Source organism: Corvus cornix, chromosome 19 (assembly GCF_000738735.6).
Source record: "Corvus cornix cornix isolate S_Up_H32 chromosome 19, ASM73873v5, whole genome shotgun sequence".
Classification (NCBI taxonomy): domain Eukaryota; kingdom Metazoa; phylum Chordata; class Aves; order Passeriformes; family Corvidae; genus Corvus; species Corvus cornix.
Window position 1 is genome coordinate 790,474 of NC_046348.1, and position 23,252 is coordinate 813,725.

At 51.2% G+C, this 23,252-nt stretch overlaps 1 protein-coding gene across 5 annotated transcripts in view; it reads left to right on the forward strand.

Annotated features, from left to right (window-relative positions):
• The window catches only part of LOC104695778 (S-adenosyl-L-methionine-dependent tRNA 4-demethylwyosine synthase TYW1-like), an 88,559-nt gene that overhangs the window by 484 nt on the left and 64,823 nt on the right, over positions 1-23,252 (forward strand). For 4 of the 5 annotated variants that reach the window (XM_039562816.1, XM_039562819.1, XM_039562820.1 and 1 more), the window contains exons 2-9: positions 837-963; positions 1,093-1,259; positions 1,874-2,014; positions 2,552-2,653; positions 3,505-3,699; positions 5,043-5,324; positions 6,200-6,307; positions 17,484-17,589. In XM_039562816.1, the coding sequence (XP_039418750.1) occupies positions 1,125-1,259; positions 1,874-2,014; positions 2,552-2,653; positions 3,505-3,699; positions 5,043-5,324; positions 6,200-6,307; positions 17,484-17,589 (1,069 nt within the window). In that variant the 5' untranslated portion in view covers positions 837-963; positions 1,093-1,124. The remainder of the gene's footprint in view (positions 1-836; positions 964-1,092; positions 1,260-1,873; positions 2,015-2,551; positions 2,654-3,504; positions 3,700-5,042; positions 5,325-6,199; positions 6,308-17,483; positions 17,590-23,252) is intronic. The other variant, XM_039562818.1, reaches the window with a different exon arrangement.

Below are 23,252 nucleotides of genomic sequence, written 5' to 3' on the forward strand. Positions count from 1 at the left end.
AACCGTGAGAGGAGGAAGAACCACGAGGGTGGGGGGGGTGTGTGTTTGTGGGGGTGATAGCCACAAGGGAGGGTGTGCAGTTGTGTACGGGGATAATAGTGAGTGTGTGTGTGTGTTTTGGAGCTAAAATGCTCTTGAATATATATAGCATCTACCGCATTTGAGGAAATTGTGTAGAGGTGAAGGGAATCCCTATAACCGGTGTGGGCAAAACTGGGAACACTGGGCAAATGCTCTTGGCTCTTCTCTTTTGTGAGTCTCAGTGTTGCTGCTGGAGGGGTGAAGGGCATCCCCTTAAGCCTTTGATCTGGTATCCTGAGTAACAGCCAGCATGAGTTTCCAGCCTCCTGGAAATACTTGGATTCTGTGTTCCCGACTGATATCTGCAAAAACAAGATCCAAGCTGCAGATGACAGTAGGAGGGTGTCAGCTGTATTCCTCAGTCAATAAGTATCACAAACCAGCCTTTTTGGAGTGCCTGAATATTCCATATGAAATAGATATTCCCAGACACCACGCAGGTGCACTCCTGGCTGTACCCTGGCATTCTGTGCCCTGAATGTTCTGAACCAACCTGAAATGTCTCAGTTGCTCCAAATCAAACTTCACTTGCATCATGGAATTCTGTGAAAGTGTTTCCAATTGAATCCATGTTTCAGTCTGCCCTTGGAACTCTGTTTGTAATCAGTGTGACATCTAAGCAGGGGTTGTGTTCAGCAGAAAGTTCTGTGCAGGTGATTTCCCCCTTGGACAAAGAGCTGCATTTGTTGGATTTGAGTAAAGCTAGAGGCCAGTACGATCCAGTGGATGTTTCACAAGGACTTTTTTCCTTTCAGGCACTTGGACAGCAAAAGTATTTTCTGATTTCCCTTGTAACAGAGCTGCCCTATCAAGGAAAAACCCAGAGTTTCCCTCTGAGGGTATGGAATGTTAGCGTGGAGCTCAGCTGACACACCTGAACAGGTGAAGGCTTCTTGATTCAACTTTAATGTGTTGTCTTTAGCCAAAAGCTGTTTTCTGCAAAGCCTGGGCAATAGCTGATGACGTGAGGCTATGGGTACTGTGTGATTATTTTGTGTATTCACACTGTAGGAATCTGTGACATTCCAGATTTAGACGTCTCGATGGATACATGGAGCTACTTCCATACTTGCCTGGTGTCCATATGGCTGCACAGATTTTACATCTATTTTGCTGTTGCTTTTGGGATCAGCCTTTGGATTGTTGTTCAGTTCACCACCACCAGAACCAAAAGGAAGGTAACTGAGCCTGTCAGCGCTTTTCTCTGAGAAGACCCCAAAAACCTGGGTGGAAGTGAGTAGTTACTGGGTAAAGGCACCGAGGGTGCTGCAAATCCCAAGTGCAGTTTAGGTATCTGGTTATGCTCCTCAGCCTGGATTGTTTGTGGCTGTGGGTCACTAAATGCCCTCAATGCTCTGACGTTGGGGCAGAGCTCAGCAGGACACTCCTCTCACTGGGAGAATGTGTCCCCCTGGGTTGCTCTGTCACTCCAGATAAGCCCCTCTGCTTGTGCCCTGTGTTTGCACCTTCCCGTTTTCATGATGCTACTGATAGGGTTGGGCTGGTTTTAGGATGGAGGGGATTAGGCCATTCAGGACTTGAAAACCTCCTTGTGCAGGTGGGTGAAGATCTGCTGCAGGAGTTGGGAGGTTCAGCTGCATCCTGGTATCTCCCAGACAAGTGTGTGTCTCCTGAGCTAGGTCAGGAAAACAGGTCCTGGTGTGCTTGGGTGTGAGAGGAACCAAAGCGCTTTGACTGTTGCTGAGAGTGGCTCCAGGATTTGAATTTTAAATGCTCTTGGTTTGAAATCCCTTGGAAAAGGGACTGATGTGACACAGCTCTTGTTTCATAGGGTGAGAAATCCCACGGGAATCCCGCTTCCTCCGAGGGAACAGCAGACAAACTGGGGAATGGATGTGCCCTTCCTCAGCCACAGGAGGTCCATGTTGCTGGAGTGAAGATTTTCTATGGCTCTCAGACTGGCACAGCAAAGGTATCTGTACTTTTATTGCACATCTGTGGAATTGCTTTGAAATGCTGTTGGGATCCAAGAACGTTGCTTGCCTTAGAACACTGCCCTGGCTGCAGATCTGGGGGTTCATCAGCACATTCATTAGCTTGTTACAATCATTGCCCAACGTGCAAGACAAGTGAAAATTAAATAAAAATAACAGTTTTTCTCCTCCCTTTAAGCAAGGCATGCAGTAGAGATTGATTATAAAGCTAAAAGTTCACTCTTGCACTATAATCTTAATTTTCTAGCAGGTCTTCATAGAGAGAAGTGCTGGCTTTGGTGCTTTCTCAAGGAGAAATGTAATTTGTGTGTGTAACGGTGAAGTGATCAGTCATTATAATGTTGTAACTCTCAGCCAGTGTACTCCATTTTTGTTTGAATGTGAGGAATTGCAGTGCCGGTGTCCAGGTCTCCTGTGTCATTATTCTTCCTGGGCTGGGAGAGGTCTTGTGGCTGAGCACAGCAGGGCTTGTGTGGGTTGAAGTAATTGATAACTTCCTATGTTTCTTTGTTCAGAGATTTGCCAAAGCTCTGGCTGAAGCTGTTACTTCCCTTAATTTGCCTGTGGAAGTCATTAACATGGGAGACTACGATCCAGAAGATGGTTTATCAGAGGAGGTGGGTATAGCATAACCATCAGTAAGAAGTACAAGTTTTTCCCGGGGTTGTTGAGGCTGTTTCCCTCTTGTATTTCTGTTCTGTAATCCCCCAAAGCTCTGTGTTGAAAATTGCTTCCCTGTTACATATGCATTTTCGGCCCTCAGCAGAAAATACCTAAATTTTTAAAATTTCCAAGCACCAGTAGGACATTTTGCTGTGACAGTGACTCTGTGTGAGCCAGTTCTGTAACTCAGGGGTGAGCTGGGTGAGAGTGGCTGCACCAGGTACACCTGGGCAGGGTTCAGAACTAGAACAGGAAGGTGGGGATGCTTCTGTAGCCTTCAGAGGCTTTTAAGTTAGAATCTCCTTGTGAGCTCTATTTATGTGGAGTAGTCCTTGATGGGTTTTCCTTCTATGAATATTGATAGTTGCTACTTGAGAGTTTTAATCAACCCTAACAAAAGGTTTTGGTGGGAACTGTGTGCTGGAAATTCCGTAGGGTTTCAGTATTAATTGTCAGCGTTTGATACTGCCCCTAACAAGCCCGTAAATGTGAGGTTGAGGAGTTTGAAGTATTTATCCATGGGACACTTTCCTGCTGAAGGAGTCGGGTCAGGAAGCTGCTGGTTGGGCTGGATGTCCAGTTCTGCTCTGCCACTGCATCCCTGTTCAGCTTGACCTCTTTCTGTTAATTTAAGTTGCTGTTGTTCAGCACCCTTGGGATTGTCAGCTGCACTGTCCCACCCCAAGAGGAGACAGCCTTGTTTTTTGACTTCTCCCAGCTGCCTGGGTGTTGTAACTCTTTGCTTGAAAAGAAAGTTCTGGAAAATGCAGTGGTTTTTTTTCCTCTGTCCTCTGTGTGTGACCAGACAAGCAGCAGGAACATCTGTGTTTTCCTGGTGGCCACCTACACCGAGGGGCAGCCCCCAGAGAGCGCAGCCTGGTTCTGCAAGTGGCTGGAAGAGGCAGCCAATGATTTCCGTGTTGGGAAGAGCTTCCTGCAGGGCCTGAGATACGCCGTGTTTGGGCTGGGAAACTCGGCCTACGTGGATCACTACAACACGGTGAGTGTCCCCCGAGCTCCCTGTGTGCCTTCTGCTCCTCTGAGAGCCTCAGCTGCATGAAATGCTTCAAATCTGAGTGATGCTGGTGTTCTGTGTGGGAATTGCAGCTCTTGTGCTGACTGGGTGAGGGACTGGCTTTAGGGCATGGGCAGAATTCCAGAGCCACTGAGCTTGGAAAAAACCTCCAAGATCATTGAATCCACCCTGTGCCCGATGCCCACCTTGTCCCCAGCCCAGAGCACTGAGTGCCACCTCCAGCCCTTCCTTGGGTACCTCCAGGCATAGGGACTCCAAACCTCCCTGGGCAGCCCCTGCCAAGGCCTGAGCACCCTTTCCATGGGGAAATTCCTGCTGCTGCCCACCCTGAGCCTCCCCTGGCCCAGCCTGAGGCCGTTCCCTCTCCTCCTGGCCCTGTTCCCTGGCAGCAGAGCCCGACCCCCCCGGCTGCCCCCTCCTGTCAGGGACTTGTGCAGAGCCACAAGGGCCCCCCTGAGCCTCCTTTGCTCCAGCCTGAGCCCCTTTCCCAGCTCCCTCAGCTGCTCCTGGGGCTCCAGCCCCTTCCCAGCTCCGTTCCCTGCCCTGGACATGCTCCAGCCTCTCAATGTCTTTCTTGGAGTGAGAGGTGCAAAACTGTCCCCAGGACTGAGGTTCCTCAGCAGTGCCCAGTGCAGAGGGACAGTCCCTGCCCTGGTCCTGCTGCCACACCATTGCTGGTACAAGCCAGTGCCACTGGCCTTGGCCACACGGGCACTTCAGCTTTGAAGCAGTTGGGTTTTAGATGGGAATGAGTCCTACAGGCACTGGAAGGTGTGGTAACACATTTGGTAAATCCTTACTGAGTTCATTTCCCAGCTTTGAAAGCTTTCTGCAATCACCTGAGGGCACAGCACTGTCAGCTCTTGCTCTTGCTGCCTTTTAAACCTGACTCCTTTTTCTGATGTGGGTTTTAGCTTTATTCCCTGATGGGAGCTGCGACCGTGTCTCTGCCTGGCCATTGGCCTCATCTCACACAAAAATGCCGTCCCTTGTCAGCAGGCTGTGTTGGGGCTGGGGCTGTGTGTTGCACATGTGACCATTCTGACCAGCAGGCACCACCACCAGAGCCCATCCCTGCGCACAGGGATGGCAGAGGGATTTTCCAAAGGAGTCTCAGGGGTGTGGTGGTGTTCAGGCTGCCCTGTGTCTGTGCTGAACCAGCACCTGCGAGGGACTCCCCAGCTCCCTGCCCTGCAGTGCCATGCAGCTCGCTGGCTCTAATCCCAGGGCTGATCCTTGCTTTTCTGGTTTTCTGCTTGAACCTGGCCTTGGTTTAATTTCCTTTCCAACCCTTCCTGCTGCCCTAGGTTGGAAGGAGGATGGACAGGTGGCTGTGGATGCTCAGTGCCAGCAGGATCATGACTCGAGCCGAAGGGGACTGCAATGTGGCCCAGAGCAAGCACGGCAGCATCGAGGCTGACTTTGAGGCCTGGAAAGCCAAATTCCTCGCTCGGCTCCAGGCGCTCTGCAAAGGGGAGAAAAAGCCCTGCAGTGGGAAGTGCAAGAAGGGGAAGTGCAAATCTTCAGGGAAGCAGAGCAAGGAAAGCTCGGATCATGAACATGGGACTTCGGAACATGAGAATACTGAGGTACAGCCAAAATCCATGAGGTCTTGTTTTATTTGGAGCACTGCTTGACTTCTCCCCTTCCTCCTGCAGTTCAGTGGGCTGCTGTGGGAGCCTGATACGTGTTCTGGAGCAGGGGAGAAGAGGGGTGAGAGCCCATGGCAATAACAAGTAGAATGAGCCATCCAGAAGAAGGAACAAAGGATTAGTGATGGATCCAGGCCCCATGAGGGAGTCCTGCTCCTGGCTGGGGGGAGGTGACAGATGCTCCAGGGAGCCAGTCTGGGTTCTCAGCAGAGCCTTTGCCTTGTCCCAAGGCCAAGGGGGCCGTGTAGTTCCCTGAGAGTCATTAACCTGCTTCACTTCACCCTGGTGAAGCTCAGCTGCTCTGCCTGCATCCCAAGGTTTTCCAAAGGCAGCTGGGGCGTGTTAGCAGAGCAAGCCCTGGCTGTCCTTTGTGTGTGTCTGCCTGTAATAATTTCTCTCTTCTGGAGTGTTTATTGACTGCAGATTTGGACTAAGAAATCCTCTCTATTGCTCTCCAGTGCAAGACCCAGAGCTGCAATGGCACTTTAATCCTCCCTCGAGCCATTTACTGTGGGTTGGAAGTTATTGCTGGGTTGAGTTTTGTAGGAAAGTAAGTGGTTCTTCTGGCTGGGTTTGGGAGTGCTGGCTGCTGCAGAGGCAGGAGGAATAAATCTTGCTGTCAGCAAGGCTCTTGGAGGGTTTAAAGGGGTTCAGGGTTCCATAGCCATCCTACAGGGTTTTGGTAGGCTATTCCTTGTTTTCAGTGGTCTTTACTGATGAGGAGAGCTGATTTCACTGGTTAGCTTAGATGAAGGTCGTATGCTTAAGAGCCAGATCAATTCTTAACTTTTTTCCTCTGCTCTGTCCCACAGGCAGAGGAATTGTTTGAAACCAGTAGTGAGGAGGAAGCTGGAGGCACAGATTCTGTCATCGATGTTGAAGATCTTGGCAATATCATGGGTCACATGAAGAAAGCAAAGGTACTGCTGTTAGAGGGGGTGTGGAATGGTCAGGTCTTGGTCACTGAGCAGGTGGATTGATTAAAATGTTACTGGCTGGATTTGGATCTGTAGGGTTTGGTTAGAGGGAGAGTAAAATATGAACTATGGAAGAAGCTGTCCCAAAAAAGAACATCTTTGGAGGTGTGTTGGGTGTAGTCACAGACTGACTCTGACTTGCTCACCAAGCAAATGCTGCCGTGGTAATCTGTGATTTCCAGTCTGAGGGAAGATTTGTTTGCAGAGCTAACACTGGCTCTGGCTGTAAATCTCTGCCACGGAGATTCCCAGCCCAGTGCCTAAACACAGGTCCTGCTCCTGTACTGCCTGTGGGATGTCACTGAAGTGCAGGTGTGTCAGGACAGGGGACAAAGCTGCAGGTGCTGCAGGAGCACCCAGCTGCCAGAGCACCTTTGCCTTGCTCACTGCTGCCCTGGGGTGAGGTGCTGTGCTTCAGACACAGGGCCTGTCCCAAAGCCCCAGTTCCTGCTCCGTCCCAGCCTGTTGCTGGCTCTGTTCTCAGTGGCACTGGTGGTGTCCCTTTCCTGCAGCTGGGATGTGTCACACTCACCTCTGCTTTGCACACACAAAGGAGCAGGGACAGGGAGTAGCTGCAGGGCCTTGCTGCGCTCCCCGCTCTTTGCTGGCCGAGCAGTTGTTGGTCAGGGTGGGGAGGGGTGGTCTGTGATGTGCTCTCAGCCCATCTGCTGACCCTCTTCCCTCAGTGACCTTTGCAGGGTGCTGCCATTCTTTGTGCAGCCTTAAGCTGCTGTCCAAGCCCTTCTAACCAGACTGACTTCTCTGTAGTTACTCCGCCCTTCCCGTGGGTGCCTCTGCACTGTGGGCTTCTTGCAGCTCTTTCCCAAAATGGGGCCCTATTAGTTGCCTCAGCCATGAGTTTCTGGAGCATAACAGAGAAGGGAGAAGTTGCTGCCAGAGTCAGCTGGAGCTTTTTACAGATTGGTTACTAGGTTTAAGTATTGGTTTAGATTGAGATATGGAAGAAATTCTTCCCTGGGAGGGTGGGCAGGCCCTGGCACAGGGTGCCCAGAGCAGCTGGGGCTGCCCCTGGATCCCTGGCAGTGCCCAAGGCCAGGCTGGACAGTGGGGCTTGGAGCAGCCTGGGACAGTGGGAGGTGTCCTTGCCCCTGGCAGGGGTGTGGAAGGAGATGATCTCTGAGGTCCCTTCCGATGCCAGCTGCTCTATGACCCTATGGAAATGTAACAGTGTCCTCAGTGGGCTGAGCTGAGCTGGCACTGCTGGGCCACCTGAGGCCAGGCTCACAGGAGGATGTGTGCTCGGAGGGCAGGAGCTTACAAGGGGAGCCCGGGGATCTCTGTTCCCCACCTTGGGGAGGGGAAGGAGGTAAATCAAGCACTTGCTGCTGTTTGCAACCAGCTCTGTGAGGAGAGGAGCCCCGGCGATGAGGCAAGACCGGCTGCCGTGGACAGAGGGTTCTGCCCCGGAGCCGGTAGGGGCCTGTGGCTGCAGCTCGTGAGGAAGGGCGGGGGAGCCCTGTGCCTTCCCTTCGGAGGGAGAAGGGACCGCAGTTCCTCACGGAACACGTCGTTCCTGTCTCCTCTCTCCTGCACTCGCCACTAGAGGTCAGCGGCCAAAAGGGAACAGTGTGTGCTGCGGCCGCTGCTCCGGGGCGGTGCTCGGGCCCTGCCAAAGCTCTGTGAAGAACTGGGCTTCGGGCTTTCACTGACCGCCAGAATACAGCAACGCCATGATCGAGGAGCAGTGTAATCCAGGAAAACCACACATCATAGTCCACTTTACAAACACAAAGCGAGCACAGCAATAAAATACGTCCTGCCGTTCACTGGAAGAAGTCAGTGCTGAGGTCAGCGTGGTGTGGGTTACAGACAGACAGGGAAAGTTCTCTGCTGTCTGTGCCTTTGGCTGGGGCAAGATCCAAACTCCTTTCTCCTCAGCCTCCCTGTTGCTCTGCTGGAGCAGGGAGAGGCCTGGGTGTTGGATGTGCTTTATTCTGCAGTGACTGTGTCTCTGTGCAGATCAGATTCCTGTGGCTGTGACCCAAGTGCCACCCCTAATCAGAGGGGCAGCTGCTGTCTGAGCACAGACCCTCACCTAGAGCTGGAACCTGCAGGTGTTGATCCTTTGAGCCTTTTCCTGCAGGAGCTGGCAGAGTTGTTCAGCTGTGAGAGCTGAATGCTGCCCTCCTGCAAAGGATTAAATCCTGAGAGGGCAGGTGTTGGTGTGGGCCTGAGAGCTCATTCTGAGTGTGCGTAAGTGCACCCCTGTTGAAGTCTCATCCCCTTTCTAGGCTCCGAGTCTGTGCACTGAGAGGTTTCCTGTGCCAGGTGAATCGTTCTCCCTTTGGCCATTTTAGCCATTTTGCCTCTCATGAAATGCTGAACTGTGTAAAATGAGTGTGACACTGTTGTTTCACCCTGAGGTGACCTGTTGTCCTGCAGGGATCCTTGCCCACACAGCCAAGTGCTCTGGGCTTTGGGATCTGAACTGGTCACACACAGGTGAGCAAGTCTGAGAGAAACTTGTGTATCTTCAGGGTTATATCACAGACAGTTCTTCCTGCTCAGAGTTCCTTGGGTTTGGAATGTGCCTGACACTTTCCAGCAGCAGTTCTGTGGGTGTCAGTGTTGGGTGTTCACCCCTCTGCCTATGGGGTGTAGAACAGCAAGTTCTGCCTTGTGCATTATAGTTAATTTGGAATGGATTTGGGTCCAGCTTTCATCTCTTCTGCATGAATTGCCTCTTGTGCAATTCACTAGCAGGTAAGACAGCTGTGCAGGCACAGAGAGTCAGAATTCCTTACTGTCCTGCCTTTTCTGGGATGGCAGAGTGAGGCTGTGGAGGTGAGGTGATCTAAGCAATGCTTGCTCACATCTCTGCAGGTGGTCTTAATTTAATTTTGCATCTGTCTTTTGTTGTTTGCATTGATGGAAATCAAGGCTGAGCTTTGTTTTACAGCTTTCTCCCCCATGTTCTGCAGGTTCAGTGCACTGTGTAAAGTATTGTCAAAGGGCTTGAAGCAGGTACTGGATTCTTGCATCACTTGGACCAGGCAGATGGATTCAGGAGTTCCAAGGGAATGCCAGAACCTCTCTACCTGGTTGAGTTACAGCTATTACAGACTCTGAGTTAGAGAAGAGATGGATTTTTAAAGGGCTGCTGGGTGTGAAGTTACACAATTCATGGTGATGGTGCCTTCTGCACACTGAGCCCAAACTGACACAAGGTTGGGTATATAGTGGTAGTATATTCAAATTTATTACCTGGTGCCTGATACAGCAGCAATTTCCACGAGTTTACCAGATCCCATTGTATGTGCTGATGGTTTTTAGTGCATTTAAGCACTAGGTAGACTTTGGAGCTTTGCAGTTGTGGCACACTTTGCCTCTCCTCCAGAGTTCCTCCCCGATGTGGATTTATCAGGGAAAGTGGACTCTGACGGTGTTTGAGGCCTGCAAGGTGCCATTAATGACAGGGACAGTGGTTCTTGGTGTGGGTTATCTCTCCCAGCTGGGAGATCAGCTGAGAGGACAGATCCATCTACACCCATTCCCAGGGAACGGAATCACTTTATTAACCTTCATATTTATAAACTTCAGGCATGAGTAACAGCAATAATAATATCCTGATTCCCTATTTTGATGGATTTGCAAGCAATCAAATGAGCATATTTTGTTGACACAACTTTGAGATTAGTGCTCACGTTTCCTAAAACAAGCAGTGGGAGGATGCTGACAGGCTCATTTGCAATGTAAAGAGAGAGGGGCATGATTGGAACACACCAAGGAACCAAAGCCTACCCCAGGGTGTGTTCAGTGAGTTTGTGTCCCTCTGTATCCATCTGCTGCACGGGAGCTTTCCTGTCCCCTTTGCCACTGTAAATCCCTGGAAAGTCACCCTGTGTTAGCCATTTGTAAATCCCACCCCTTCCAACATTTCCTGGGAACCCTTGGAGTCTGGGGCTGCTGTGGAAGCCCAAACCTTGCAGCCCGGGCTGAAGAAACTCTTAAGGAAGCTGAGTTGGGTTGGAGTGGGGCAGTGGGCAATGAGGTATTTCAGGCCTAAGCCTTACAGACCAAGGGTCATGTGCAACTTTGTGCTACAGGTAGAAACTGTTTGAAGGAGGAGAGAATAGTCACTGATATTTTAACCAAATGGAATAAAATTTGTGTACGTAACTGTCAGTTAAAACTGATATGGACAGCCCCAAAAACTTCAGCTTTTAATGGGTGAAGGATTCCTTCATGAAAAACATGCCCTTACCTGCAGCAGCTGTTTCAGGGCTGGATTCCAACCTGTGCTACTCTGGCTCAGAATTCAATGTGTGCCTACGTTTTAAAATGAGCTTTAAGAAAAATAATTTAACTTCTTGGGGACTACTTCTATCATTAAGAGCAGGATTTGCCACAGGGACACTTCACCCTTCTCCTTTCCTGGGTTCAAATCTTTTTTCTCCAAACCCTGGCTAATGGAAAGGATTACAATTGCTAAATAAAATTACGAGAGATCTTGAGGCTTTTTCTGAGTAAGGCTTGTGAGTGATAAAAGAGGAAAAAAAAGCCCCAAAAATAATTTTAATGTAACCTTTGGCTGGACATTCAGTCTCTGACATGTGGTGTGGCAGTGGCTTCCTTGGTAAAGGCATTTGAGAGCTCTGAGTGTTTATTTGCAGCATTTTCCTGACCACATCCTTTGGTGGAGATGGTCAGGACTGACCCTGAAGCAGCCCAGCCCTCCTGCTCACCATTTCTCACCAGCTTTCTGTTCCATTTCTCAGGTGGTTTGTTTTTTATTTTCCTGTGCATTTTTTAAGTTTCCTGCCTGTCTAATGACAGAGTTGGGCAGAATTCCCCAAATTCTACAGATCAATGCAGCAGAGCCCCTCTGCTCTGGAGCCAGGCTGGGAGAGCTGGGGGTGCTCACCTGGAGAGGAGAAGGCTCCAGGGAGAGCTCAGAGCCCCTTGCAGGGCCTGAAGGGGCTCCAGGAGAGCTGGAGAGGGACTGGGGACAAGGGCTGGAGGGACAGGACCCAGGGAATGGCTTCCCAGTGCCAGAGGGCAGGGCTGGATGGGATATTGGGAAGGAATTGTTCCCTGGGAGGGTGGGCAGGCCCTGGCACAGGGTGCCCAGAGCAGCTGGGGCTGCCCCTGGATCCCTGGCAGTGCCCAAGGCCAGGCTGGACATTGGGGCTGGGAGCAGCCTGGGACAGTGGGAGGTGTCCCTGCCATGGCAGGGGTGGCACTGGATGGTCTTGAAGGTCCCTTCCAGCCCAAACCATTCTGGGATTCTGTGTTATTTTGAACACTTGAAAAATTGCTGTTGAAATGAAATATTCTTTAGTCCTGAACTCCAAGGAAAACAAAGAAATGGAATGGAGAAGTCTTTACAGAGCCATTTAAAAAAGAATTTGCAAAGGATGGCAAGAGTGTGGAAGGATGTGTGCTGCCTGCTCTGTGTGAGAGAGTGGAAGAGACTGAATGGAAAATCTTACTGGTTTGAACTGGGGCATTTGGGAAACTTGTTAAACTGTGTTAACTTGGCTTCAGTTGGGATTTTTGAAGCACAGAAGAAAGAAATGTGAAAATATGGCTCAGTTTTCAAGTATAAGCAGCCACTTCTGGGTGGACACAGACACAGTGTTAGTTTTGACTCCTTTGGCTCCTTTGAAAATCAATCTTCCTGCCTTGTCCAAAGAGGTCTCCCAAATCAGACAAACCCTGGCAGGGCCCCTCAGCAGTGTGTGAGTTGGAGCTGTGCTTCAGCAGCACCTTGTAAAAGCTGCCCTACAGCAGAGCAGCTGCTGCAGCCCAGCACAACACTCTGCACCCCCTCTGCAGCCCTGCAGATGGATTGGAAAGTTGTGACCTGGGAGGTTTTTGTCCTCCAGGACTTGGGCTGATGTTGAACCTCCCAGAAGATGACGTTGGTGGGATCATGTTTCCCTCTGCATCTCACAGAAGATGCACGGTGCCCTTTCAGGCTGATTCACTTGGATGGCAGCAGAAGCTCCTGTCACTGCTTGTCTGCAGGACTTTGGGATGTAAAATGCTGCTGTAAATGTCCAAAAATCTCAGCACTGGCTTTTCAGACAAAAGGAAATGGAAAATTCCCCCTGTGAGGGTGGAGCTGCAGGTGTGTTTTCCTTTGTTTAGGTGGGAGCTGGGAGCTGCTGCCTCAGGGTAACAGCAGGGACCTTCTGTTATCCTACAGCATAGGGAGGGAGATGGGCTTCCACCTCCTTATTTAAAGCTCACAGGGGTTTCTCCTTCAGGAGAGAAAAGTCCTGCTTCTGAAGATGGGGGTTCTTTGGTTTTTTTTGGTATCAGTCACAACTTCTCAGGGACTTTCCCCATTTTGAAGGGAGTCTACAAGGAAGATGGAGAGGGCTGGAGGGACAGGACCCAGGGAATGGCTTCCCAGTGCCAGAGGGCAGGGCTGGATGGGATCTTGGGAAGGAATTGTTCCCTGGGAGGGTGGGCAGGCCCTGGCACAGGGTGCCCAGAGCAGCTGGGGCTGCCCCTGGATCCCTGGCAGTGGCCAAGGCCAGGCTGGACATTGGGGCTGGGAGCAGCCTGGGACAGTGGGAGGTGTCCCTGCCCATGGCAGGGGTGGCACTGGATGGGCTTTAAGGCCTCTCCCAATTCATTCCATTCCATGATTCTGTGACTTTGGGGCCACTTTTTGAGAGCACCTGCCCCAATTTTTCCTTCTGCCCCAGCCAGCTGATGTTTCAGTCATGGCCAGGTACTGCATTGCCCGTTCCCATCTCAGCTGTGCTGCTCTCAGCTCGTTGTGCTTCACTGGGCACTGCTGGGGTGGGTGTGTAGCCTGTGATTATGTAGACTCTGGCAGCTGTTTCTAATAAGATTCTCTGTCTGTTGGGCTGTTTGCAGGTTCACAGCTCGCTCACTCTGAGCTCCCAGTTCTCCTCTCTGCTGCAGGAGCTCCAGGCTGTCTCTGCTGGTGACTGACAGCAGCGAGGGCCAGGGTGCTGTGGGATTGACAGGGTGTTCATCCATGGGCTGAGCAAATTGCAGCTCTGTCTCTGTGTGCCACAGCTGAATTGTGACAGCCACAGCTGAATTGTGACAGCCACAGCTCTGTTGCTGCAGCAGGACAGTCCCCACATGCACCCTCTGCTCCTCTGCTTGTGTTCAGGGGTGTCATTGTGGACTGGGCTCCCTGTCCCCTTCTTCTCCGTGTGTTTTAGCCTGACAGGAAGGTTGTTTTGTCAGGAAAGGAGTGCCATTCCTGTGGGCAGCCTGGTGTCCCGTCGACTTCCCAAATCCCCACGGGTTCCTGCCAGTGGTGCCCCTGCCAGATGAGCTGAGCGAGGGGAGGAGCTGTCAGCACTGCTGGCTGTCCTGCTGCCCCTGGAGCATTGCTTCCAGAGATCTGCTCCGTGACCTTTAACTCTCCATTCATGTAATTCATGAACTTCAACAGTTCATTCCCCAGCCCCTGGGGAAGTGTTGCTAATTCTTCTTGCTGCCAGGCAGCTTTTCCTGACAGCCTGGCCAGTGTTGCCCTCAGGGCTGTTCTGTTAGTGCTGGCTCCAGCCCTGGTGTGTTCTTGTTTGCTTTGTGCTTGTGCCTTTTATTTGGGAAAAGATCCTGGAGCCTGTAGATGGATGAGGCTGTAAATCTTGGCAAGGCCAGGGGTTCCCTTTCTCTGACCACTGGGAGGTTAACCACGGAAGAAGTTGAGTCATAATTGGGTGTAAATTTTTTTCTGACAGTAAAAGCTTTTGGGGGAGCTTTTTTCCCCTGCCATGGCACATTGGTAAATAGAGCCATGAGGCTAAAAGTGCTAAATTAAGTTAATTTAGGGAATCATAGAATGATTTGTGTTCGAAGGGACCTTAAAGCTCATCTTGTTCGTGGGCAAGGACACCTTCCCCTGTCCCAGGCTGCTCCAAGCCCCCTCCAGCCTGGCCTTGGGCACTTCCAGGGATGCAGCCACAGCTTCTCTGAGCACCCTGTGCCAGGGCCTCCCCACCCTCACAGGGAAGGATTTCTCCTTAATATCCAACCTTAATTTCCCCTCTGTCAGTTTGAACCTGTTATTCCTTGTCCTGTCCCTCCAGTTCCTGAGGCAGGGTCCCTCTCTGCCTTCCCTGGTCCCTCCAGACCCTGGAAGGTGCTGTGAGGTCTCCACACAACCTCCTCTTTCCCAGGCTGCACAGCCCCAGCTCTCCCAGCCTTTGTGTGGAGTTCTGGTGCCTTTTTTATTTTTCTCCCCCTGCACGATCAGTTTGAAGAGTGTTTGATGGATCAGGTGGGAAACACAGGGAGGTATCGGGCACCTGGACATCCTGGAGAGAGCACTTTGGAGGGGAGGACAAGTGGCAGTGGCACATCCTGGTGGTGACCTTTGGGGTGGCTGTGGCTGAGTTTGGAAGGCAGGTTTGGAGGAAGCCCTTTGAAACACTGGCACTGGGATTTGTCCTGAGGCAGGGAATGCTGAGGCCCTCACTTGTGTCAGGGGCTCTTGGTCCATGGAAGTTGTGTTTTCCTTGCCTTGGGAATGTGCTGCCTCTGCTTGTTGTTTTGCCTGTGTGAGAGAGAAAGGGAAGGGATTCCTTTTCCCTTCAGCTGCAGAGCAGGGGATCAAACCTGAGGTTCAGCTGCCTTTTTTCAGAACCAAACCCCTCCGGCCTGCAGTGGAGCTGTGCTGAGCCTTCCAAGGAATTGGGGTGTATCCAGAGGTTTCCTCATCTCTGGGCTCACTCCTTTGTGAGCTGCAGGTCCAGTTTTTGGCAGTGAAGTATTTCAAGGCCCTGAAAAGCTGGCTCTTGTCACTGCTTGCTTGATTTGCTATGGAAAGACAGTGATTTGCCTTGGATTTACTGCAGGGCTTTCTGCTAAATCACCACAACTGGAGACGTTTGCTCTGTGTAAAGTTAACTTTGTTCTCTCCTCACCAACCCTAAATAACAGATTTGAAAGGTTTATTAAGCAAATAAGTAAAAATCCCTGTGCAGTGAATGCCATTTCCCACCAGGAGTGCGTGAAGCCAATCCCCTGCCGAAGTGAACAGGTCGGGGATTGCAGGGCAGGGAGAAACAAAGCATTGTTTTGTTTAAGGCTCTCACATCAGGATGTGGGCAGGGAAAATTATGATCCTCTCAGTGAAGGGAAAATGATCATTGAACTGTATTTGTGCCCTGCCAGGATGGAATTGGGATGTTGTTCCATTCAGGTGCTGCAGTGGCGGTGAGGTAGAAAGGCAAATACTCTCCATGCAGAAGGACTTGTCTGTGTTTGAAGGCTCTCTTGGATGGGGTGTCTCATTTAGAATTAGATCAAAGGCTGCATTTTTAATATTAGGATGTCCTCCATAATGGAGATTTAGTTCTTCTGGGAGGATTGACCTGGCCTGAGCTGGTAGAGCACAGGCCAGGAGGTGTCCACGCTGAAATCCTGCTTAGGACTTTGAGGGGCTCCAAGTCACAGGATCAGGGAGTGATTTGAGTGGGAAGGGACCCTAAAGCTCCTCCAGTTCCACTCCCCTGCCATAGGCAGGGCCACCATCCTCTGGCCCAGGTCTCAGTCTGTGCTAAGGCCTGGTTCTGGGTTAAGTGATGGCTTGTGGCAGAGCAAACTCTTTATTTAACACTTGGAAGATGAAGACTTCATCTGTTATCTCCTTCCTTCCTTATGCATGAAGCTTTCCCAGCAATATTAATATTTTACTGTTGAAGAGTCTTGCTGATAAATTAAGATCAAGGCTCAAGAAATGAGCTTTAAAACCCACTAAATGGCAATTAATTATTAGATGTAGGCTTCCAGGGGAGTTTTGATGTGTTACAGAAATCAATGAAGTCCTGCCTAGAAGCTCAGGAAGCTGAGTGGAAGGAAGTGCAGGATGGATACAGCTTTCTCCTTCAGAAAGGACCATGTTGTGGTACTGCTTGTTGAAAAATACATTTCTGAACAACATCCCTGAGACTGTGAGCACAATTTGATCCAAAATGAGTAGGGACAGTAATAATGTGTCCCTAAATGTTTCACTCTCCTATTTCCTTCTCAGATGTTTATTAGGAGCTCTGTTTTGCCCTTGAACCTCTGTGTATGTGGGTTTTAATATTGAAATTCATTTTTCTTTGGAGGCACCTTTCATTCTCTGAAGTGTTGCTCAGGTGCAGAAGCAGTCTGTTTGCATGCAGGAGCAGCCAGATTCCTCTCCCTGTTTGTGATGAGCAGTTTGGCAAGTCAGGAGCACTGGTTTCCTTAGTGATGCTGACAGTTGGTGGGGAGACTCAAACTGAAGGTATTTCCATTATCTTTTCCATGGCTTTGGCACAAAAGAGGCTTGGATGTGAAATAGACTGTCAAGACAAAATGTCCTCTGCTGGTTTTTGTTTGTTGTTTATCCATAACTCCTTCAATAAAAGCCATAAAGGACTGACAGATTACAAGTTGCATGAAATACCCAAGTAATTATTTCCACTTTGATGCTTCTTTGTGCAGACATGAAACAATAAACACCCATAAAGTCTCAGCAGTGACACTTGCACAGCAGGGGAGTCACTGCTTGTTACGTGCCAGGGTTTGCTGCTCGTGCTTATGACTTTATCCCGGTATCTGACACTCCTGCCCGGGGCTTAGCTGTGTGTGGAAAGCAGCTGGAAGCCAGACTTGCATGGGCTGCTGCTGGAGCTGGCTGTGGGGAAGGGCTGCAGCCTTTTCCTGCAGGCCTGTGGTGTGGCTGAATTTTGGTGGTGCAGGTGGCTGCTGCCTCAGGGGCCTCGTGCAGAGCTCTGCAGGCTCCTGGGGGCTCTCCCTTGAGCTCTCCCAAGCAGTGCCACCCCAGGCACACGCTGGTTTGGTCATTGTGAGGTTACTGTGCACTCGTGAAACACTTGGCCTGAAAACCTGGAGTCACTCTTGGATGAGTTTTCACACCCTGCTCGTTAAAATATCCTTGGGCATTTTATTGCTGTGTCAGTGGGACAAATCTCGTGTGCTGTAGGGCTTTTCTTTTCCAGTTTACTGTCCTAAGTTGCTGATGGGAAGAGGGATGAAATGCAGGCTTACCCAGAGGCCGGAATTGCAGTGTGGGCACTCACCCCAGTGCAGTCCAGCAGGTGTGGCTGTGCCCGTGTTTGGAGTGATGCCTGCTGCTAACTGGCTGTAATTCCCTGTCTTCAAACAGAGAGAGCGGGAGCTGGAGGAAGGAGCTGCTGGAACGGGGAGGAAGGAGGAGGCTGAGAGGAGAGAGATGATCACCCCGGCCCTGAGGGAGGCACTCACAAAGCAAGGTGAGGCTCTGCCCGGAGCAGCTGGGCACAGCTCAGAGCCTTGGTGCTGGATTTGAGCAGAGCAGTGGCAGGAGCTCTGTGTGTGTGAGGGGCTGCCCTGGGCCCTCCTGGCAGGCCTGAAGCACAGACAGGACACACGGAGTGGCTGGGGCTGGATGGGCCCTCAGGAGATCACCCAGTCCAACAGCGCCAAGGCAGGTGGCACAGGGGTGTGTCCAGGTGGGTTTGGGATGTGGCCGTGGAGGGAGACTCCGGGCCTGCTCTGGGCAGCTGTTCCAGAGCTCTGCCACTCTGTGGGAAGAGGTTCTTCCTCTGTGGAGGTGGAATTTGTTGTGGTTCGGTTCATGGCCATTGCTCCTCATCCTGTCCCTGGGCACCACTGACCAGAGCCTGGCACCGTCCTCTGACACCCCCAGGGATAGTTTATGGATTGATGGGATCCCTCTCAGCCTTCCCTTATCCAGACTGACCAGGCCCAGCTCCCACAGTCTCTCCCCACCAGGGAGATTCTCCAGACCCCAAATCATCCTTGTGGCTTCCATTGGACCCTCTCCAGTAGCTCCTGGTCTTTCTTGAGCTGTGGAGCCCAGAGCTGGACACAGCACTGCAGAGGTGCCTCACTGGGCTCAGCAGTGGGGCAGGATCACTCCCTGACCTGCTGGGAATGCTCTTCCTGATGCCCCCAGGATCCCAGTGGCCCTCCTGGTCCCCAGGACACTCTGCTGGCTCCTGGGCAGCTCCTCATGCAGTGCCTGGAGCTCCCAGGGTTTGATGTATCTGCTGGGGCAGCTCGAGATAGATGCCAATGGTCCCACAGTCCCGAGCTCCCTCAGTGTAGGTTTTTCAGAGAATATTTAAAGATCAGCTTTGCATTTGTTTTGCATCTCAGTCCCTTGCTTTTATCTCAGTTTCAAACTCTGATTTGTTGCTGAAACTCTGTTTCCAGAAGAGGAAGTAATTCAAACTAATTTTAACCATCCACTGGATGTTGAGATCAGCAGCTCTCCAATGAGAGCAGTTGGAGTGGATTTAATGTCTTCTTTTAAAGCCAAGGACCAGCATGAGGAGAGCCAGACTGAGCCCTGCAGTTCAGGAGCCTCAGCTGGGAGTGGCAGAGCCAGGAGAAGGCTGATGGGAGCTTCCTTTTGCTGCTCACATGGAGACTAAAGGGAGTTTAGTCTGATTTCTTTTCTCTCTAAGGATGGAGTGTGCTTGGTTTGCTTGCTAAATCAGGGTTATAGTGGAATTGCTAAGGTTGGAAAGGTCTTTAAGGTCATCAAGCTCAGCCATCAACCCAACACCACCCCCATGTTCAACACTAAACCGTGACCTCAGGTGCCACATCCTCACATTTATTCATCACTTCCAGGGATGGGCACTCCCCCACTGCCCTGGGCATCTCTCCTGAAGCTGCTGAGAACGCCCCTGTGTCACTGAGAGCTGAACTCTGGAGCCCTGGCCTGTCCTGGGCGAGTCCAGCCCCCCAGTACTGCTGCTCCCAGGGGCTCGGCTGCTCTGTGGCCTGAGCTCTGCTGGTGCCTGCAGTGTTCTGCCCACCAGTGGCTGACAGCTTTGGTCACTGGCTCTCCATCAGCCTTGGCACTGCTGGGAAGCAAAGAGCCATTCTTGAACGTTGTGGTTGGAAGGAATGACCCAAAAAAGGCTCAGCCAGGAGTGGCCGAGACTTCGCCTTCTCCTCGTGTCCCTCAGGGAGCTGCTGCTGGCTGGGAGCAGGGCAGGCCTGGGATCAATCCACCTGTTCAGCCTCAGTCCTGCAGGCTGTGGTATGGTGGCAGCTACTTTGGTTTTGTTTGTCATGTATCTGAGTGTATTTTATTTCTATTTTACTTAGTTTTGGGTTTAAGGTGGCAGCCTTTTGTTTTTAGTTACTAAAATGAATGAATTCTGAGCTACTGAATGAAGCAGGGGAGTGGGGCAGGGCTCTGTGCTGGCCCTGTGCCCGGTGTGGTGGCTGGAGCATTTCCCCAGCTCAGTCTCACCACTCCCTGCTGGTTTGGGTTTGGGGTGGCAATGGAACTGTGCTTTTGTACAAAGTGGCCATTTGAAAATGAAAGCAGTGCTGGAGGGAAGGTCACCTTCCTACCGTAATTTTTTTGACACAAAGAAGGCTCCCCAGAGAGCTCTGATTGCCTCGTGGTACTCTAGGGACAGGAGTTCATTACCCAGGTAAGTGGGTCTGTGTTTCTCCCTTCCTGCAGTGCTCAGGGTAGCGCTGGTGCTGCAGCCACTGGTAGGATCTGCTCACATAACTCTGCACTTTGGCAGACTCTAAACTGTTGTGTCCTTACAGCCCAGCTGCCTCTCCCAGCTCTCCCTCCTCTGCTGCTCACCAAGATCTTCAGTGGTCACTCAGCTGTGAAAAAGAGATGCTGCATTATTTTTTTTTTATGTCATATAACATTTTTTCCTGTAAATAACACTCCAGGAAGGCTTTTATTTTTGTAGCCACAAAACAATTCCCTTCTTCCCTCAGCATCACTCTCCCTAAAATAACGAGTGCAGTATAGTCAAAAGATTGTCTCATTTATTTTGCACCAACTGGTTGCTCTGGGTGGAAGCTCAGTGTCTTTTCAAGAGTATCCCTGAGGGCATAATTAGCCCAAGAGAAGGAAAATGAGTATTAGTGGTTCACGAGAGAGCTGTTCTTTGATGCTGCAGTTGCATAACAGAGGTTTTCCTTGGAGCAGCATCTCCTCAGACCATTGTGGTGCTCACTGTGGCTTCACCTTCAAAGCAGTTTACCTTCGTGGAGATAAAGGGAATAGTGCTTAAGCAAAGGTTTCTATTTTAGCCCTGGCATTGAATTTTGGCTAAATTTAGCCTCCCCCTTGGATTGCAGAGGTGTGAGCCCTTGGAGCTGCCTGCTTGCAGCTACCTTGATAACAGGTACTCAGCAATAGCTGCTTTTGAAAGTTGAAGCCAGAGACAACATGATTCCAATTCCATCAGTGCCCAGCCCTGCCTAAACCACCAACCCAGCCCTGAGGCTTTGGTGAGTACCCAGTGCCCGGGGGAGAGGCTGGCAGTGTTGTGTGGTGGCTTTGCAGCGCTCCTGTTGGTGCTTCAGTCGTTTGTGTGTTCAGGCAGCCTGAAATGAATGAAATAAACCGAAAATAGGAACGAACTTTCCATGTTCACATTTCCTGTGGTGCTCAGTGAACACAGCCCAATTTCACGTTGCTTTTCAGGGTTGCTCATAGATTGTTGGCACAAATCCTTTCTGGGCTGAAAGTTGCTTTTGCTTGGCCTGGGTGCCAGGAGGATTTGGTACAGCGTGAAGGACTCGTGAGCCTTTCCAGTGTTCCTGATTTCTCAGGAAGTGCATTTAAATCCTTGGTGAGCTTTAGAGGGAGTCCCAAGCTGCTGTATCAATAGGAAAGGTGGAAGTAGAAGAACACACTGGAGTTTTCTTTTTCTGTAAAACAAACAAAGAAACCAAAACACCCTTCTGTGTGTCAGGGAGGGTCAGGTTGGGTATTAGGGAAAGGTTCTTCCCCCAGAGGGTGCTGGGCACTGCCCAGGCTCCCCAGGGAATGGGCACGGCCCCGAGGCTGCCAGAGCTCCAGGAGCTCCCAGGGATGCCCAGGGTGGGGTTGTTGGGGTGTCTGTGCAGGGCCAGGGGCTGCGCTGGCTGATCCCTGGGGGTCCCTTCCAGTCAGGCTGTTCCATGACTCAGTGGCTGACCATGACTTTGTGCTCTGCTGGGGTTGGTGCCATTGTTAGTCATGGCTGCTCCTGGGTTTGCCAAATGTTTTATTGATGCTGATGGTCAGACTGAAGCCAAACATCCTGCTGGATGCTGGCAGCTGGGAGAGGGATTGATCACTGCCCTGCCTGCCTGAGCTGTTCAGAGCTCAGACGTGATGTGTCTGTTCCAGCCACCTCCATCAGCCCTGCCCCTCCACAGGGGTTGTTCAGCAGCCCCAGGTGGGCTCTGATGCGCTTCCCTCCACGGGGCAGGGGTGGAACAGGAGCAGTGAACCCAAAGCCCTGAGAGCTGAGTATTGGCTGAGGAGGCTCCAAGGGGGAATGGCTTCCCAGTGCCAGAGGGCAGGGCTGGATGGGATCTTGGGAAGGAATTGTTCCCTGGGAGGGTGGGCAGGCCCTGGCACAGGGTGCCCAGAGCAGCTGGGGCTGCCCCTGGATCCCTGGCAGTGCCCAAGGCCAGGCTGGACATTGGGGCTGGGAGCAGCCTGGGACAGTGGGAGGTGTCCCTGCCCATGGCAGGGGTGGCACTGGGTGGGCTTTAGGTCCCTTCAGACCAGACCATCCATGATTCTGTGATTTCTGAAGCTGCTCACACTGTGTTTCTGCCATGCTCTCTGCTCTCTCATGCTGCAACAGGACCAAACAAATCCCTGCTCTCCCTGCCTGGCAGCACAGTGGCAATGGGTTAATGATGACCCCACTGACATTGGATAAATCATTCTGTCCCACAAGGCCAGTTTTGCTGCAGTCCAGTTGGTTCTGTCCTTCCTGGTTAAGGAAAGCTACAATTTAGCCCCAGGGTGGCCAGGACACCTCTATTTTATGTGTCTCCAAAGACAAGTGGTGCATTAAGAGACAGCTCTTATCTGAAATAGTCTGGGCTGCTGCAGCAGCCGCTTAAACTGTTGTGCTCTGACTTACTGCTGCAGCTAAAGCTGTGCTTTGGCCTGGGGTTTTCAGCGGGGAAGGGCAGGCAAGAGGCTGATTGCAGAAAATACTGGAGGCTGGGCTTTTCAGGTGCTCACCAACCTGGAGCTGAGGTTTCTAAAAGCATTTGGTGGCTGTTGCTGGCCCTTCTTGGGCTGAGGTTCCCAGTGCCTGCAGCTCTTGTGCCCAGCTCAGCCTGGCTCTCTGTGCTGAGCCTTGGCAGTGTCCAGCATGTGGAAATGGGATCCCAAGCCGTTGCACAGACCTGGTGCTGGGTGCTTTGCGGGCCCTGTGCTCCAGGGTTTGGGATCTGGCAGGCTTTGGGAGGAGCTGTTCAACTCCAGGTGGCACTAGCGGCCCACAGCTGGCTCAGGGGCTGGTGACGCTGGTGCAGTCCCAGGAATGTGCCACAGAAATCAAACACCGGCCGTGGGGAGATTAAAAATTACTTTGCTAACTAACAAATTACTCTGGGTGAGCAGAATAAATCCAGTGACCCAACCCAGGCACAGAGAAGGCTCCTAGACTTGATCAATTCCTTAGGAAATGCCTGTAAATAAAGGGCAAAGAGCCAGGTGAAAGGAAGGAGTCCAGGCAGCAGAAGATGCTCAAGTCCCTTTGTGTGAGAGCTGCCAGGAGCTGGTGGAGAGCTGACTGCAATTCTGATGTGCTGGCACAGCTGAAGCACCTGATCAGGAGCAGAGATGGGGAGAATCAGGTTTGGGGGGCTGATTCGTCTCTCACCTGTTACCAGAGCTGGTAGAATTACCCCATGTGAAATGGAGGAAAATAAACACATCTATATTTGAAGTGCACCTTTTTTTTTGGTTTGTTTTAGATTTTGGCAGGGCTTGGGAGAGTGTTGGGCTTTGAAATTAAGTCTAAGCTGGAACAAAGTACAGGATATGTTCAGGCAAGGATAAAATTTGCTTTCCTTTCTTTGTAACGTGACACTCGCCCCACACAAGGGGACAGTTGGGACAAATGGAAATGTGGAGAAGGGAATG